The 18,111-nt window shown below is 42.6% G+C and overlaps 1 protein-coding gene across 4 annotated transcripts in view; it reads right to left on the reverse strand.

Annotated features, from left to right (window-relative positions):
• myt1b (myelin transcription factor 1b) overlaps window positions 1-16,686 on the reverse strand; it is a 45,514-nt gene extending 28,828 nt beyond the window's left edge. For all 4 annotated transcript variants that reach the window (XM_044352665.1, XM_044352666.1, XM_044352664.1 and 1 more), the window contains exons 1-4: window positions 16,569-16,686; window positions 7,022-7,128; window positions 2,001-2,055; window positions 98-128 (exon numbers count right to left, since the gene is read on the reverse strand). In XM_044352665.1, coding sequence (XP_044208600.1) covers window positions 98-128; window positions 2,001-2,055; window positions 7,022-7,128; window positions 16,569-16,593 — 218 coding nt within the window. In that variant the 5' untranslated portion in view covers window positions 16,594-16,686. The remainder of the gene's footprint in view (window positions 1-97; window positions 129-2,000; window positions 2,056-7,021; window positions 7,129-16,568) is intronic.
• Between the last annotated feature and the right edge of the window lie 1,425 nt (window positions 16,687-18,111).

An 18,111-nucleotide genomic window follows, 5' to 3' on the forward strand; every position in this document is an offset into this window, starting at 1 on the left:
ACTGATAGTGAGTCTACAAGTGCCGGGGGGTGCTCTGCCGTGTGCATAAAAGAACTTTCTGAAAGGGATTTGCACAAAGATGAAGGTGTTTCCTTACCTCAGCTCTTGTCCTACGAGCTCAATAGGAACTGAGAGAAGGAGAAAGGGGGGAGAGAAAGAGGAGGGTCAAGAAAGATACAGGGAGGCAGAACAAAGGTGAACGACTGCTAAGAACGCTGTGCTGCTAAAAGAAACTCAGATCAATAAATCACAAATGCATACGAATCCCACGAGGCTTCCTCATAGAGGCTTACACACTGCTGACTGTACAATCAGGGGAAACACCTACACACTCCCAAGCTCACATAAAAACACATACACATATCTACATGCAAACTTATACACATACATACACATGCTCACAAAGGCAAGCACAAAACAAACACTAGTATAAGTGCTGGCCTGCACAAACATACCGTATGAATAGGGCACACACACACACAAAGGCAAACACAAAAGCATACAAAAAACCTAAATCGGCCAAAAAAAACAGACAATTATATGCAGACTTCAGCAATAAAACGGGAATGATTGTTGCACCTTATGTATCATAATTGGGAAAATATAAATCAAGCTCTGCTCACAAACAACACACACGCACAAACACACATATTGCCTAAATATCCTATTTTCATTCAGAGCAAACAAGAAAACAATACAATCCTGGAGAATTAAGTTTAGGCTCTGATATCACATGCATTAATCAAATGTCAGAAAGACCCAGCGCATACCAATACACCAAGAGCACGGGAAACACACACTAACATGCTGCACGCACACATCAGCAATGTGTGTGTGGAGTGTTTCTCAGTCTTTCATCATGCAGTTGGAATGACTGGACACCTTCCTGCGCTCTGAACGCCCTATGAACTGTTGCTGTGCTGCTGCGCTTCTAAACATCAAACACACAAACACACACACCACACACACACATACACACACACTTGTACATGTATAAACAAATGAAGAAAGACACATGTATCAGTATGTATATATACACACACATACAATTGATCTGTATTCACATTACAACATGCACATAGACACTAACAGGCAGACACATTGTTCAAGATAGATTAGAGCTGCACTGATTGTTTTCATTATTCATTCATCTGCCAGTTATTTTCTTAAAGGAAGAGAGACAGACATTTGAGGAAATGCTCTTATTACCTTTGTTGCACAGACTTAGATGTCAAGATTGATACCATTCTTGTATCTGTACACTAAATATAAAGCTGCAGCCAGCAAACGGTTAGCCTATAAAGACTGTAAATGGGGGAAACAGCTAGCCTGGCTCTGTCTGTCGGTAACAAAATACACCTACCAACACCTCTAAAGCTTACTAATTAACATGTTATATCTCGTTTGTCTGATCTGTACAAAAAGTGTAAAGATGACAAGTTTGCTATGCTAAGCTAACCAGCTAAAAGCGATAACTTCCTATTTATCATACCAACATGCCAGTGGTATCGAATAAGCGTATTTTCCAAAATGTTCAAATGTACTGTATCTTTAATTAATCAATTCATGGTTTGGTCTATGAAATGTCAGAAAATAGTGAAAAATGCCATAGTCTATAGTCTAAACAGATTGCTTGTTTTGTCAGAAAAATGGTCCAAAATACTTTCCTACTTTCCTATCCTAGAAGAAAAAGAAGCACGCCAAGTCTTACCATCAGAGAAGCTGGAACTTGTGAATTTTTCCCACTTAGCTTTACTAAATTAAACATACACACATTCATATATACATACATATAAGCATGTACACACACACACACACAAACACTCATACCTTGCTTTAGAATATAAAGTTCAAGCTGCCTAGCTGACCTGTGGAACTGATGTTTTCATGTGAAGAATTTTGAGTGAATGTGTATTGAACTCTGTGTGTGTGTGCATGTCTGTTGCAGCATCTCTGACAGACAGGACCTGACATGACGCAGAGAAATGACAAACACTCACCTCTGATTCCCTTGGACCGAGTGCGAGTTCGCTTGTCATCACCCTCTACACTCATCTGGGATGGAGACAAGAGAGGAACAGACAGAAAGAGGAAACAGGTAGAGGAGAAAAGAGAGAGAGGGAGAAAAAAAGAGACCATCAGTGGTAATTTCTCAATGCTCTCAATATATTCCACCACACATCCAGAGTTAATCGTCCTTGCCTACCTGTGCTTCAAAAGAGCTGGTATAATAACCCTCACTCAAAATGTTCCCATTGAAACACACCAAAGGTAATAGTGACACAAAGAGATGATCATATCTTTAATTCTCGCCAAACAGCACTCCTTCCGCCCTCCTCATCCATCACTTTTTCCTCTCACCACAGGGGGGGAAAAACAACATATTCTGATGCTACCGTCCTGCTCACTTCATCAAAAGAAAGACAGAAATACAGACTTATGGAGAGGAAAACCTTCCCCTCCCCACCTTCACCCTCACCCCCACCTCCCATCTCTCCCTGTAATTTCCTGCACCTGAGTGGTGCGTATGATTGCACACTGTGCAGAGGCAATAGGCAGCGCCCGCACAGGGGCAGGGGCCACAGCCTTGGTAAGCGGAGGTACTGATAACTCATAACTATGCTGAATATAATAATATAGCAAAAACACAGCCACTAAAAAAACACTGTAATAACCCTTTTAAGAGGAGGAGTTAATGTGTGTGTGTGTGTGTATGCGTGTGTGTGTGTGTGTGTGTGTGTGTGTGTGTGTGTAGAGGGCATGCTTCGTGCCCGCTGCTACTCCTGGCTCGGCTTTTATGCCACAAAGGAGCAGGTGTTAACCCCCAACACACACGCGCACACACACACACACACTATATTGACCCTCAGCCACACCTCCTCAGCACTACCTCTCCACACCCAGCGCTGCTCTCAGTGCACTCTAAAGCTATCAGATGCTTTTTAGTCACAATGGAGCCATTAGCTTTGATTACTCAACTGTGTTTTTTTTTAATCACAGGTCTCCCCTCTTTCTCTCTGTCTGACACTTCCTACCTCTTGTAAACCCTCCCTCCAAAATTTCCCCTTTATCCCCCCCCCCCCCCCCCCCCCCCTTCTCCTTGCCAAGGCACTTAGCTGCTTTGTTGCCTGCTATAGTCAAGTTGGCACTGCCATAGTGGGATTCAAACACAGGGTCCCTGTTTCTCTTCTTCTTTATTTCTCCTCACCCTCTCTCTATTTGGCAATGCCCCTTTCCTGCTAATAGACTACTTATGAAAAGAAGGAGGGAAAGAGGGATGAGAGGAAGATGAAGCACGCTGTTGTTGGTGTTGTTAAGGGCTTTTCTTTTTTTTTTCTTTTTTCCCTCCAAGGGTGCGCTTCATTCATTAGTGTCTAGTGTTTGGCCGGAGGTACAGGTGCAGGCACAAGCCCCTCCCTTCCTGTGTGCAGCCTCCACTGCCTCAGCCTGCTCTTCTCTCTCTATCTCTCTCGCTACTCTGGCCTCAACCCTTTTGATCAAGCGCTGTTAATGTAGAAGTTGTGCAACAAGCAGCCGCTTTGTGCCCTGCCTGAAGGGAGCAGTTGACTCCTTCTGTGCTCCACTCACAGTGCTGTGTGGGAAGAGGAGCGGATAAGAGTGCAGTGAAGAGTTTTTTGTGAATGTGTGTGTGTGCTCCTTTACACAGGAGCGTGCCTGCCTGTGTATAGGTCAACATACATTTCCTTACACTCCACTGTATGCACTTTTATTTATGTGAGCATGTGTGAAAGGAGCAGTGGTGAAATACAACTAAGTATATAAGTACTGTACTTTAGTACAGTGTTGCTATTTTAAACCTCTACTGCACTACATTTCAAAGAGAAATATGGTACTTTTGACATACATACATACATTTTACACACAAAAATAACACATGATCAGTTTATAAAATATGATGCATTGTTACAGATTAAACCACCTCACAATATATAAAGCAGTTCAAATTAGCTCCACCTGCACCAGCTACAATGTTAAAATGCTGCTTATTGCAAGTGTATATAATAATATAACATTTAAAATTACCCTTCTCTGCATATAAAGTACTTTTGATACTTTAAATATATTTTGCTGATATTACTTCTGTGCTTTTATTTTAGTAACATTTTGAAAAAGAATTCAGAGTTGCTGCTGTGGCCCAGCAGTGTGTGGAGGCATGGTTGGAAAAAAAAAAAGAGTTAAGAAATTTAAGTGACCATAACTTGATGAAAAAAAGGGATTTACTGTCTGTATTCAAAACTGACTTGTAAATATGATTAAGAGTGGGAATGAAGGCTGAAAGTTGATGAATCAAATGCTAAAGTAGGTGGAAGTGTAGATAAATTGTGTGTGTGTGCGTGTGAATGAGACTAAAGCGCATGCTCCTCCTTCATGAAAAGATTATATACTATTCTATTACTCCCGTACTTTTTCATCCTCCTTCCTTTGCCTCCTCCTTACATTGATAGTCATGGATTGATGAAAACCTGGCCTGAAAAGGGCCCCTATTGCTTTCATGTTTGCGTAACCATAGTTACACACATTTAAATAGGTAAGCACATCTGAGTTCTCCTCTTGTTCCTGTCCTTTTTCTCAATTCCAGCTCATTAAATTTGTATGAACACAAAGTCACAGCGAGTGAATCTGAATGCAGCAAGGCAGGCATTCACCTGATTTTCATAATCTCTTTCAAAGGGCCCTTTTTAATGTATGTTCAAAAGTTGTCCTTTACCTTGTCATTTAATTAGACTCCTTCAACGATGCATAGGTAGGCCTGCACTGTACCAGCAATGTCTTGTGCATATCAGAGAGAAAGAAGGAGAGAGAGGGAGTGTTTCCGGGTGTGGATGAATGTGCATGAAAGTGTGTGCAGCAGCAACAGCAGCATGTGCATATGTGTGTGTGTCTGTGTGTGTGTGTGTGTATGTGAGTGGGTCTGTCATAGGGTACTTTCGGGGACAAATTTCAGACTTAAGACCAGTTAATTGGGGACAGCTTGTCCAATTGAGGACGAAAGCTGTGTCCCCAATTGCTAAAATGCTGATTTTTGGGTCAGTGGTTAAGGTTAGGGTTAGATTAAGGTTATGGTTTGGGTTAGGGTTAGGCAAGTAGTGGTTATGGTTAGGGTTAGGATAAGTCTCCAAGAAATGAATATAAGTCTATTATATTATTATTGTATTATATCGATTATATATCTAGTCAACATCTGTGTGAGTGTGTGTGTGTGTGCGTGTGTGTGTGTGTGTATGTGTGTGTATGTGTGTCTCAGGGTGTAACTTGTGTGAAATGTGGTGTGGAGCAGCGGCAGACGAAGAAGAAAAAAGGAGGAGGAGGAGGAGGAGGAAGACGCGGCTCATCCCTACAGGTTGTGTTGTACATTATCAATGATGTCCTTTTTTGTGTGTGACGGTCGGTGCAGGAGGGCCAAGGCTCTGCTCTGCATTCTGACAGCTCTATGTAAATGGATGGCTGGGGGCAATGACTTCAGAGAGAAGGTCACCCTCCGTCCCCTGGTGCACATAAATGACTCTTTTATTCATTTTCAGGTTTACAAGAGATGAGGAAAGGAAAGGGCTTAAGGAGGGGTGGAGGGACATCAAGTTGGAAAGGAACGTTCACAACTGGTGACAGAGACTGACATCTCCAAAAATTACCTGCAGACAGTAGCTGCCAATTAGAGGCGAGCTGCACAGTTCTCAACAGGTGGACTATGCTGCATGGCCTCCATGTTGGATCAGTGCATGGTGAGCCCTTCCACAGTCTCACTTTAATAATTCACACAAGGCAGAGAGGAGTGGTGAGGAGGGAGGAGGGGAGACGTGTTTCTCACTTCATATGCGAAAAGACTGTGCCTGCGTAATGGGTCAGATGTGAGTGTGTGTGTGTTTATGAGTCATCCTGATGTGATTTCAGCATTCATAACTAAACATATTTTCTGCTCTAATCCTAATAAGAAGGTTCTGTGACAGGTATCACATGTGCCAGGCCGACAGGGGGCCGCCTCAGATGATGTAGTGTTTGAAACCGATGCGCCTCACTCTCTCTCTCTCTCTCTCTCTCTCTCTCTCTCTCTGTCTGTCTGTCTCTCTCTCTCTCTCTCTCTCTCCCTCTCTCTCTCTCTGGCTCCCTCAACAGCAGAAATCAAACCAAATCAATAAAAGTCATCTCTTCAGATGAACCCGAGCCATCAGCGGGGAAGCAAAACTACTTTTTACTGGGCCCAGGGGAAAACAAACCCTCTCCTCCTCCTCCTCCTCACCACCCCCACTCCTCTCTCTTTCAATCTCTCCTCAATCCCTCCAACTCTTTGTTGAGTGTCACAGTCAGTTGTGATGCAGGGGTAAGAGAGAAGGGACCAGATGTTTGCAGAATAGAGAAATAACCTTGAAATGGCAGCAATTTGGGTGAGAAGTTTCAGACTGAAGTACAAGAAGGAGGGGAAACAGGTTTGGGGGTTAAAAGAGAAGAAAAGATCTGGTAGGAGAGAGCGACAGTATTAGTCTACTCTGCTGATAAGGAGTAATATCATGGACAAAAAAGTATGAGCAGCTCAAGGACATCCTTTTGAATTTCTTTTTTTATTGTGTTTCAATACAAAAAAAAAGTCCTGTGAAGTGAAGTGAACTCAGCAGTGGGAAAATGCTGAGCTGTGCCATGCTGAGCTTAACTAAACTGAAGTAAGCTGAACGGGGCTGGAGCAAAGGATGGGCAGGGCAAAGCGGGAGATTTAATGTGGTGTTTGATTTATGTTTTTCTGTCTGGCGTGGCCATCAACCCAACCCCCCCCCCCCCCCCCCCCTCCCCCCCCCAACCTCCGACCAACCCCTTTCCCCACAAGACATACACACACGGAGCCTGCCTCATCCCTCCATCCTACCTCTGCCTACACCCTTTTCTACTTTCCTTGCTGAATTAGGGATTGGGGAAATGCCCAGGAAGCAGAATTGGGTTGGTGGTGGAGTGTGGGGGTAGCAGTAAATGGTGAAGGCTGACGGGGTGGGGGAGGGGGGGCCTTGTCACTCACCATGATTGGTCGACGGCTCTGCAGTCTCTGGGAGGCCTGACAGCGGCTGCTGGTCCTCTCGCCTCGTGTCCACCGCTGGTTCACCAGCTCGCCCCGAAACTCATTTTCTAGCACCGGGAAAAGAGGAAGCAAGGAGGTGGGATGAGGGTTAGGGAGGGAGAGATTTTACAATTGGGGGGAAAAGAAGACGATGGAAAAAAGGGGGAAGAAAAGAGAGTTGTCATACTAAATCATCAGCATCAGCACCAGTGGACAAAGAAGGGTTTGGATAAAGGAAGGAAGGGGAGGGTGAGGGTGCTACTTTGAGGGTAGGTTGGGGCACTCGAGCATGCTGCACACACCTCTTTATTAACTAAAGGAACAGTGTGTGCTTTACACACACACATAGGCATGGTTAAGTGCCCCAGCTGGGGTCCCTGTCAGTCTGCTATTAGAATCAATCAAATTTGCGCATTTTTATCAAGCTTTTCAGCGTATATAAGCGAATGGGGGAGAAGGGGGTGTGTGAGAGGAGAGGGGGTGAGGAACGGTCAGTAAATAATGAATCATCCATAAATCAAGGCCCTTTTTTTCTTTCACTCTCTCCCCTTTTTTTCATCAAGGTAATAGCTCTTCACTTCATCTTCCTGATCGCCCAAGAGAAACATACTAAATCTATTCTAAATCTCTTCTCCTTTCTTCCTACTTGCCGTTGATGCTGCTGATGGAGGAGGTGTTAAATACAAAACACGGCGTTATCATAATAGTTTTTCTTTTCCCCCTCAGTTTTGAGTTCAGGGAGAGTGAGTATTTTTCTATGAATGCCCAAGGCTGAACTTTTCAACTAGTGTAGCTTTAAGACTGAGAGACTCCGAAACATCCGGATGTTGCTTCCTCTCTCTCTACTCTTTTTTTTTTATGCACGGCTTAGCTGGTGTGGTGAAATCTGATTCTTTTTCGGAAATATATACACATCTATACCCTTTAGTTTTCAACCTTCATATGGATTGTGCATCTCTGCAGCAGGCAGCACAATGCTGTGAAAGAGGAAGCGCCCTTGAGTTTATAGCGACTCCTCTTCTGTATGGGCTACCTATCTGTCTGGCGGTCCTCAAGAACTTCATAGAGAAAATAACACTCAAACAGACCAAGGTTTGGGTCAGCGCACTCTGAATCCACTCTATTGAAAATGTAAATTGAAGCAGCAATATTGTGAAAGAGTAATCATTCACAATTAATCACACAGCGGGAATTCAAGGCGAACTGTTATAATTATTTGAATTTTTTATATAAAAACTGAATATTCCAAATTTTTTTAATGATTCCAGTAATAAAGCACTTATAAAGCTGTAAAACACTTTGAGCTGCATTTTTTGTTTGAAAGGTGCTATACAAAGTTATTATTATTATTTATATAGCACTTTCAAATATTATGCAAGAGAGGCAACAAAACATAAACCTCTTTACACTTCAATGTACATATAAATTCCTGGCCTTTGTAGGGTGCAAGTTGCATCTGTCCATCTATTATCTCTACATTTTCATCTCTCTTCATGTTGCTTTCAAAGATACAGTGAGTTATTTCCCCTGCACACACTGTCCTGGGCATGAACTCGCAGTGCAAGGAGGAAAGTGCACACTAAAAGCAAACAGTTAAAGAGACAACAAAAGGCTGCATGCCCGTATTTGAGGGGCCACAAAGTGGACAAGCCCTACCCTCCACCTGCCCCTCCTCCATCAAACTCCCCACTCCCTCTCCGCACCCATCCCTACTTTGCCCATTACATGCAAACCTCACCAAAGCCCAGCCAGCACTCTGCAAAATGCTTGTTTATCAACTTTCACTCCCCCCTCAGCCGAGAAGTGATTACAACAGCAATACTGTTGGTCTGCATCTCTATCTCTGTCTCTCTGTCTCAGCTATTTCTGTCTCCACACATGCACACACAAGCACGCAAACTCTCTTATTTGCTTTTTGAAAAAATGTTTTCCCCTCTCCATCTTTTAAAGTGAAGTGAAGTGAAGTGAAGTGAAGTGAAGTGAAGTGAGCATCCGTCCTGTATTGTTAGTTTGGGGGCCAAGGAGCTAAGAGTCCTTCCTAAATGCCAAATATATAACAGCGCTCTATTAGGACACGTTGCCTCCGGCCATGTATCAGTGTCCCTGCTCACTTTGTTCAGTCCTGAGCCACTGCTCCCACAGCAGAGAGAAAAAATACAGCTGAACATTCTGCACTAGATATCTGATTGTTTGGCTTTATCAAATCAGGTAATTAATCATAAAAAAGGGTAGCTAAATTGACCCTTCTACGCTTTCATCTGTTGTTTCATGTGAAAACCTGAAACATCTGGATGGTTCACAGATGAAAAAACAAAAAGTAATTTGAGCCTCGTCTGCTTGGGATACTTACTCTCTTTGGATACATATTCTCTTATTCTTTGATAAGATACTGCTCATTCCCACCTAAAAGACTTGCAGCTTGTTATTTTGCAGTGAACACTGGAGAAGTACTAGACAATTAACCATTCACTGGGGAGGTTTGGTTAATCAGAGGCGAGGGGGGGCATGGGGAGACAGATGAATGCAAAATGAATGGATTAAAAAAATGTATTTTACTGCCAGGATTCTGTGTTTTTCAAAGCTAGCATTGCTCAGAGCCATGTTTAAAATTCTTTCTTCTTTTCAGCCAAAAATCACAAAAAAATTCTAAAAATAAAACATTTAACTTTTAAATTGATACAAAAAATTGAAGGCTTAAGTAATACTATTACAGGCCTGTGGCTTACTGTACTGGGACAATGAAACAAAGAGGCCTAAAGCTATAGTTAGATTAGATACCAGGGTGAACTGACTATAACAGTATTAGTGTATATACAGGGCCAGGGCCAGCTGTACACTCCTGCTCCTGTTAAGCAGGATTTAGAGACAACTTAGTGTGATTACAGCAAGCCAGGCAGAAGAGACACAGAAATCAAAAGTTGTGGAGCGGTACAGTCTCTCATTACTCACTGGTTTCTTTGTGTCACATGACAAAAAACAGTAACCAGATTATCTGGCAGATGTGGAAATTGGATTGGTGATGTATAGATAAGCAAAAAATAATAATTCAGATAAGTCTGTCAAAATCTTAATTTGCTGTTTAAAACATCAACGTGAGTTTTTACATCGCAGCCTGAAGGTCAAATAAAAAAAGAGCAGGAGAGGTAACTAAAAAAAAGGCATCACGACAAATGCATAGTCTTATCAGTTATGGGATGGGAGTTTAGGGGCTGGGGTGTGGAAGGGAAAGGCAGCACCATGGTAACCAGCTTTTGGAGGAGCTTCCCTGAGGGCCACCCTGACCTCAACATCGGAGAAACAATACAAACGTGTCACTGCTGCTTATAAAACATAACGCCAGCTGTGTGGCTCTGTGCACCTGAGGAGTCCTCCACCTAAAGCTGCAGTTTGTGATGTTCTGAACACTTTTGCATGTCATGCTCCTCTCTCTGCCCATCAGAGAATTATGCATATTTGGCTTACTTTTTAATTAATTTTCTTTTTTTTTTTTAACTTATTTATTTATTTTCCCTTTTAAGGGCATGAAATTCATTATTTCCAGGCTTTTCATTTTAAATGCCTCCTCTCCATTGAAAGCCTGGCCGACCCTGACCTTTGCTTGTATTGCTTAGATTTCTGATAGGCTTTGAATGAGGAGGGTGCAATTTGGCCCCAGCTGCTCCTCCAACATGTTTATTACACTCCCTCCTCCGGCACCTGCTGTCTTCACCATCGGCTATTCAACCCTTCATAAATAGAGGGTAACTAAAAAAACAGAAGCAACTTCATATCAGGGCCTGTGCTGCATGCAGCTCTATAGCCTCTACTGACAGCATAAGGCACCAATAACCTAATTCTGTAATCCCCTGAAACTAGGCTACATTTTACAGAAAAAGTAAGCAAAAGAAAAACAATAGGTGTTTTATCACTTTTGCCCATGATGCATTAAATTTTGACCTTATTCATTCTACATTATAAATAGACTCACAACTTCACTCTGAGTAACGGGTCCTTCTTTACATTTTCACAAGCTTCATTCACTAAATAGCCTAAAAGCTTTAAACATAAGTACAACTGCAGACTCTATTTTACAGCTACATAGCCTAGCAGAGGTTCGTTTTTGGATTTTAAAAGCAAGCAAGTCAGTGAATCATCATCATACTTTCTACCATTAACAAAAAACACATAAAACATTTATTAATCATTTACCATAAAAAGATTTTTTTTCTCCTAAATAGCCAAACTTGCATTAATTGATACCGTGTCTAAAGCTGGAAGCATTTTAAATACAAATATAGGGGAGTGAAGCAAGTTTACCCTCAACCTCCTCCGTGCTCTTAACCCTAAAAGATTTTCAAACCGGATCATCTAAACTAACCGCTGAAGTTTCTCATAAGAGCAGCGCTTCTCCGTGACCAAGCTACATTGGCGGTCCTACTGGCTGGTACAGCGGGAATGAGAGAGAAAAACTTAAGGGGTGACGCCGTGTGTATCATCATCCCCCATCTCTTTCCTCCATCTTAGGACGCAGGTGCTTTGACAGACCGTGAGGCGCACAGCACATTACGTGGCCATCTAAGCAAAGCAAGAAGGGGGGTGGGGGTAGTAAAGGAAAACACAACGCACAGGCTCACATTATGCACCACGCACAGTCTCGGGCAAGATGATGGCTTCAAAATTCCGGCGAAATGTGTAGCTGCAGCCTGCCTTCCGATGCCCGGTGTTTATTTCCAGCGTGCTTCTTTTTTTTTAATCTGCTCACCACTAAAGGCGGCTGACATTTGAAGAGAGCATCTCTGTTTTTGCTGCAGAGGATCAAATGGCCAACCCCTCCCTCCCTCTCTCAAACACACTCACTTCATCCTTCCATCCATCCATCCATCTGTCCGTGCACACACACACACACACACACACACACACACACACACACACACACACACACAAACACACACACACACACACACACACACAAACGCCCACTGTAACATCATAATAACACAGCAGAAGCCAATCGGTCAGCCAACTCTCCAGATATACATCACAGTTTGCGCTAACAATCCACAAACAGAGAAATGTGACTCGTATACTGTGCAGTAGTGTGTGGCGAGTATACAGTAAACGGGCTAATTTATGCCCCCCCCCCCCAACCCCAACCCAACACACACACACACACACACACACACACAACCACACAGATGAACTATCCAGCAGAAGCAGAGTGATGAGTGGGTAAACACGCATCTCTGAGGTTCCGAGAAAGCGCCGTAGTTGGTTTATTCCCACTTCTTATTAGGCAACGATGTTAATATGAACACTTGTGAGCCAAAACAGCGTCTTCTCTATTTCCAACACTCTAATCGATGATGCGTTCTGAAAATGTTAATAAACCGAGTAAACAAATCCACACTTTAAGAGGAAAAAAACAGATCAAAGTGTTGAGAGATCGCAGCTATGAGTAAGTTTTAATTCACATTAGAGGAATAATAGAAATACAAAAATGTAAGGAAAAACACTTATCTCGGTCAAATCACGCTGTTGGTGATGCTTTAAAATACTGCGCGGATGCGCGGAACATGCGATAGATACATACAAAGTAATGCATAAAAAGAGGCCTGATAATTTGCGATTAATAATAAAATAATACAAATTATTTGTAACCTGCATCAAAACATAATCACCATTTCTGATTACCTGAATTCAATTATACTTCCTTTAGGGGGCTTTGGTTCTGTGTCCTCGCTGTTTTGAGAGTTGCAGGTCGCTGTCAAATAGTTTGCTTAAAAAAAGATATCCCGAGTAAGGGTTTCAAAAAACGATCATCTATCCCGTTACAAATGCCCAGATGTCGTAAATAATAAGAGCGAGCAAAGGTTTCCGGGCGGCCTCTCCCACACAGCGCAGCAGCGCACGGCTCCGGATCGAGGCGTTAAGATGTTACTTGTTTGTAAGCAAAAACATGGCTTCATTTGCCTTTGTCAGCGAGAAAAAACGTAATATTGACTTACCTTTCCCTCATGAGCCATTGTACCCCCCTCCATTTCCTCTCCACTCCCCGCCCCTCCGCCCCCCACCCCATCCCTTCCCTCCGCCCTTTGCCATGACATCACGGAAGCTGTAGTAAAACCTCCAGCATCAGATGGGCAGGGCTTGAGGTCCCCCCTTACTACACACTAAGTCAATGGGCACATGTACACACTCCCTCTCCCTCCCTCCCTCCCTCTCACTCTCTCTCTCTTTGACTCCCCTCACTCCCCACCCCTCCACTTTCTCTCTCAAACACATACATCATCTGAGCCAATAAAGCTGACAACTTAAAACTACAATTTAACATCATCTCTAACATATTTTTTTTCTCCAAATATGAAAATAAGTTCCCCCGAGCTGCTTCCCTCTCCAAACATTTCTAACATCATAAACAGTCTGCACATTGTCAGTAAGAAAGCATCTCTGCGCCTCTGGGCTCTACAGGACGCAGCCAACACAATATGACACATCGGTATAAGCTCATATTTTATACATTTCACCCGCTGACAAGTTCTTGATGTTCCGCAAATGCATTATGGAGGTTACAGCTACTGTAATCCTTCAACCCCCCACGCATCCTGGGAAGTGGTACCGTCCAATAATTCATTCAGGGGACATTTTTTTCCTTCCAGGACTCGGAATTGATGTAGTAGTTGTATGCAGAGTTAGTATATGCGCTGTGCACTGACAGCATCTGATAATTCCTCCGTATGGAACGAAGGGGTTTAACGACATATAAGCACAGCGGCAAGTCTCCAAGGCAGCTTTACTTAAAATTATTTACGCTCTGGGGAGGTGAGGGAATGAGAGTGCGATATTAATATGAATTATCACAAGGGGGAAAATGCTACAGACAGACAGTTTTGAAATAATATCAGGTTGAAATCGTGTGACACTCGATTGGACGCCTGCAGGAGTTTGAAGCAGAGTGATCTCTGTCACTTACAGATTTGTTGATACTTCTGAAGGCACATTGAGAGAATAATGCCAACTGTCAGTGCAGCTCCAAGCAACAAACAGCCAGTATTAATAGTGCAACTTGGAGTCACTCCCAAATGTTGCTCACACCGGTTTTTGCTTTGTTGTTTTGAAACCATTAGTGGAAATGACAACCATTCATTACAAGCCATTTGAGAATAGTCCCCACAAATGCCATCCTTTATCTGCTGTCTCCACGCCGCGTATGCAGGGAATATTCAAAAAGCCCAACCTTCAGCTTTCAGAAATTCTATTAAATTCTTATCTCTTTGCAGCAGGCTCTTTTTGTGCAATCCCATTGTTATGCATTGGAGCTGAAATCAATCACCGGCCGTGCACGCCGCATCAGTATGATTTCAGACTGTGGGTTCGGAGGAGAGAGGATTCGCACAACAACAGTGTCGACAATCGAGTAAACAAAAGAATGGGGGGGGGGGGGGGGGGGGGGGGGTATGAAAATCCCTGATCTGGCGGGGATGGGTGGGGGTTAAGTGAAAAGTTGGGCCTATAGGTCAGGTGCGGATGTGAGCAGAGAGGCCACCAGCAGAGGTCGGAGGTCAGAGTGAAACATATTTCTCGAGATGGTAGAGAAGAAGATAGAGAGTAAATGTCGCACACAAACCTGTAATATAAACTTAATATAAACTCATATTGTTATTATTGTTCCCTGCTGTGTGATTTCAGGACTGCGGAAAGCTCCAAAGTGCTGTGCTAGTGTGTATGTGTGTGTGTTCAGCACCGTGGACAGCTCAGGCCTGCTGTGGCTCTCAGGCCTGCACAATACCTTACATAAGCTTATTGTTGAGGTAACAAAGGCTTTTGTCTGCACGCTGTTCTCGCTAACTATCTGCCTCATTAGGTGTAGCATTAGGCTTAGTTTAATGACAATACACAAAACTATTTTTGGAAGTCATTTCTGTTTTATTTCTATAATCTACCCACTTGCTTAACGTAGTTTCACTTTTTAAAAACATTTTATTTGGAAGGATAAGACGCGTAGTTAACCAGCAGCTGGAATATCAGCTGGAAAACTTTTTTTATTTGTTTTTACACAGTTTGTGTATTCTGTGGTTCTAAATTAAAACTTACCCAAATCCACTCAGCTAACTTGACCGTTCCTTATCAGTTTAAACTAAATTAAACTAACTGAGACCAAACTAAACTAACGTTAACTCTTTTATAAGCTTGAATAATTGTTTTTTTACTAAACCAAACTGAAAACTAAACTTAAATAAACTAATTTTATTCCTCGTTATAAGTTTGAATAATAGTGTGTTACTGTAATAGACTAAATCCAAAGAAACACAATTCGCATAACCCACTTTTATACGCATGGATGGTCTGCTAAACTAAACTAACCTGAACTCATGTTAAACTGAACACAGTTGATCCACTACTATACGCCCAAATTGTTTCTACTAAATAACTTAAACTTTCTCAAAACAAATTCCTTGATCCTTTATTATAAGCCTGAATGGCTAAATAACTGGCTTCCACTGAATTAAACTACCTAAACTCATTTATTCCTCATCATTGAATAAAATACAGGGGAAACAAAATTAACTTTTATAAGCCTTAATTGTCACTACTCAACTAAATTAATCTAAATTTAACAATGATTAATTATTCTAAAGTAATCTAAACACTTCATTATTTCAAGATTCAACTTCACTATTTTACCTTTTATTTTAAAAGGATGAGACTCTATATTTACCCAGCAGTTGGAAAACTTTTCCTTCTGTTTTAACAAAGTCAATCTGCAGATGCAGATGGCACAGAAGCCTGCAGGACTTTAATGGTCACGTCACTCCAGACTAGGAGCTGTATGGTGGCTATATTATGCGGAGCCGGGCTGTGTAGGCAGCCAGTATAAATATTACATGGGGCAGCAGCTGACTGAGCGCTGAGGTTGGGACCGGGGGAGGCCCCTATAGTCCCTCGACAGATGGAACAAGCCGGCAGACCAACACAACAAAAAAGTTTTTAATAAGCCCGCAGCTTGGCATTGTCCCCACGGTACCGGGGCCACCCGGTCCCCTAGGGGACCAACTGTCCTTTGTCTGGCCAGCTTTTACCACGGGGGTCGAAGTTTAGTTCGAGTTATAGGCTGGAGAGAAGTTCACAAGTTTATTTAGAAATGTTTGTGTCGGATGAATTCGGCCGGCAGCCTGTGTTGGCACAAAAGTTTTAAAGTTACAGCTGGTGTGACCAGACAGAACTATAAGCCTCTTTTAATTCCGCTCAGCGATGGATGCAATGTATTTTTAAAAAAAAAAAAAAAAAAAAGCTTATATTTTCATCATAAACAGAGCTGCTGACTCGCGTGGCCAAAACTTTTAAAATTTAGCTCTGTGTAATATTTATCTGCAGTATGTCTAATTAAATTAGAAAATTCTCAGCGGCGTCAGTGCAAAAGCGGAGGCAGGATAAGACATAGTGTCATTCTTAAGAGAGACGCAGATGCCGAAACAGAAAGTTCATCTTCTAAGTTGCTGCTGTAAAGTCAAAAAAAGTCAGTGATACGAACCTAGAAAAGTGCGACACAGCTTCATCCTTGCGGTCCTCCTCTCTGTCTCTCTTCAATCCCGCAGCGACCCCCAAGTGCTGCTGGCAAATTTACTTCTGTCGTACAAAGTTCCTCAAACTTTAGCTCAACTTCCCCGGCCGGAGAGAGGAGGGCTGCTGAGCGGGACGAGCAGTTGATTGACACTCTGGGAGAGCCAATAGCGCGGCGCAGTGTCCTACTGCTGCCGGGAGCTGGACCCAATCCCAGCCTTTCAAGTCTCAGCTTTCAACAACAATAGCCTGGCCAGCAACAAAGAGCATCTGCCGCGCCCGGCAACTTCTCACACTCACACTAAGCCCCCTCGGCAATCTGATATAAACAATATAAACACACAACTGTGCCTACCATCTCATACAACTATAGCATTTGTGCACAATTTTTAGATCTGCACTCATTTATCTCTTACCTGAGCCTGCTACACTAGGGGCAACTCCAGAAGAACCACAGAAATTTTATTATAAAATAAAGGATGCTATACAAATATCACATAAAAACAACAGTTGCAAAGACAGAAACCACAACAATACTGCAAAAAACTACATCAACTCACAGGTCTAAGACCACACTGGAATATTATAATGATGTCTTTGCAACCAAGTGAGCAGAAATACTTATTTCACACGTAGGTTTTAGTTTTTTAATTCTGTCAGCCTCACCTAGACCTACCCATACCCCATCATTCATTTACACAACTTTCCAAATTTGCCCATAGTAATACAATCTCTCCTGTGATTGGTGTCAATCACGTGTGACCAAACACACCAGATGCACAGCTAATTTAGGTAAGTTAGAGGAACATTTTCAATCTAACTCAAGGCCTATTCAGAGTGTCTGTGTCTGGGACAGACAGACAGTTCCTCCCTCCCAATAGCAGATGGTCTGCCAGATAATGAGCTCTCCCATTGCTCACTCCCATTACCCCCATCCCCATCTCTCCAAGATGTAATGGGGGGTAAACCACCCTCAACACACATTCTACTGTTTTTCTTCCCCGCTTCATTTTATTTTATTCACATTTAATGATATGATTGTTTTTTCCCTTGTCTGTTTAGAAGAGTTGCACATTACAAAACAAATTTATCTCTTGCCAGGAAGGTGCACTTTTAGTATGTACATATACCACTCACCAGCCACTTCATTAGGTACACCTGTGACCTCTGACAATGTCAACAAAAATTGAAAATGTATAAGCTTCGTAAAAGTAGAATTTATGGCAGAGCTCTTGTATTGGATTGCACAGGTGTACCTAATGAATGGTAAATGGACTGTACTTGTGTAGTGCCTTTCTATTCTTCCAACCACTCAAAGCACTTTTACACTACGAGCCACATTCACCCATTCACACACACATTCATACGCTGAATGGGTACAGGGGCTACCATGGAAGGTCCCAACCTGCCCATCAGAGGAAAAACTAACCATTCACACCCATTCTCAAATTGCTCCATCAGGAGCAATTTGGGGTTCAGTATCTTGCCCAAGGACACCTCAACATACGGACCAG

The sequence above is a fragment of the Thunnus albacares genome, chromosome 5 (assembly GCF_914725855.1).
Source record: "Thunnus albacares chromosome 5, fThuAlb1.1, whole genome shotgun sequence".
Lineage (NCBI taxonomy): Eukaryota > Metazoa > Chordata > Actinopteri > Scombriformes > Scombridae > Thunnus > Thunnus albacares.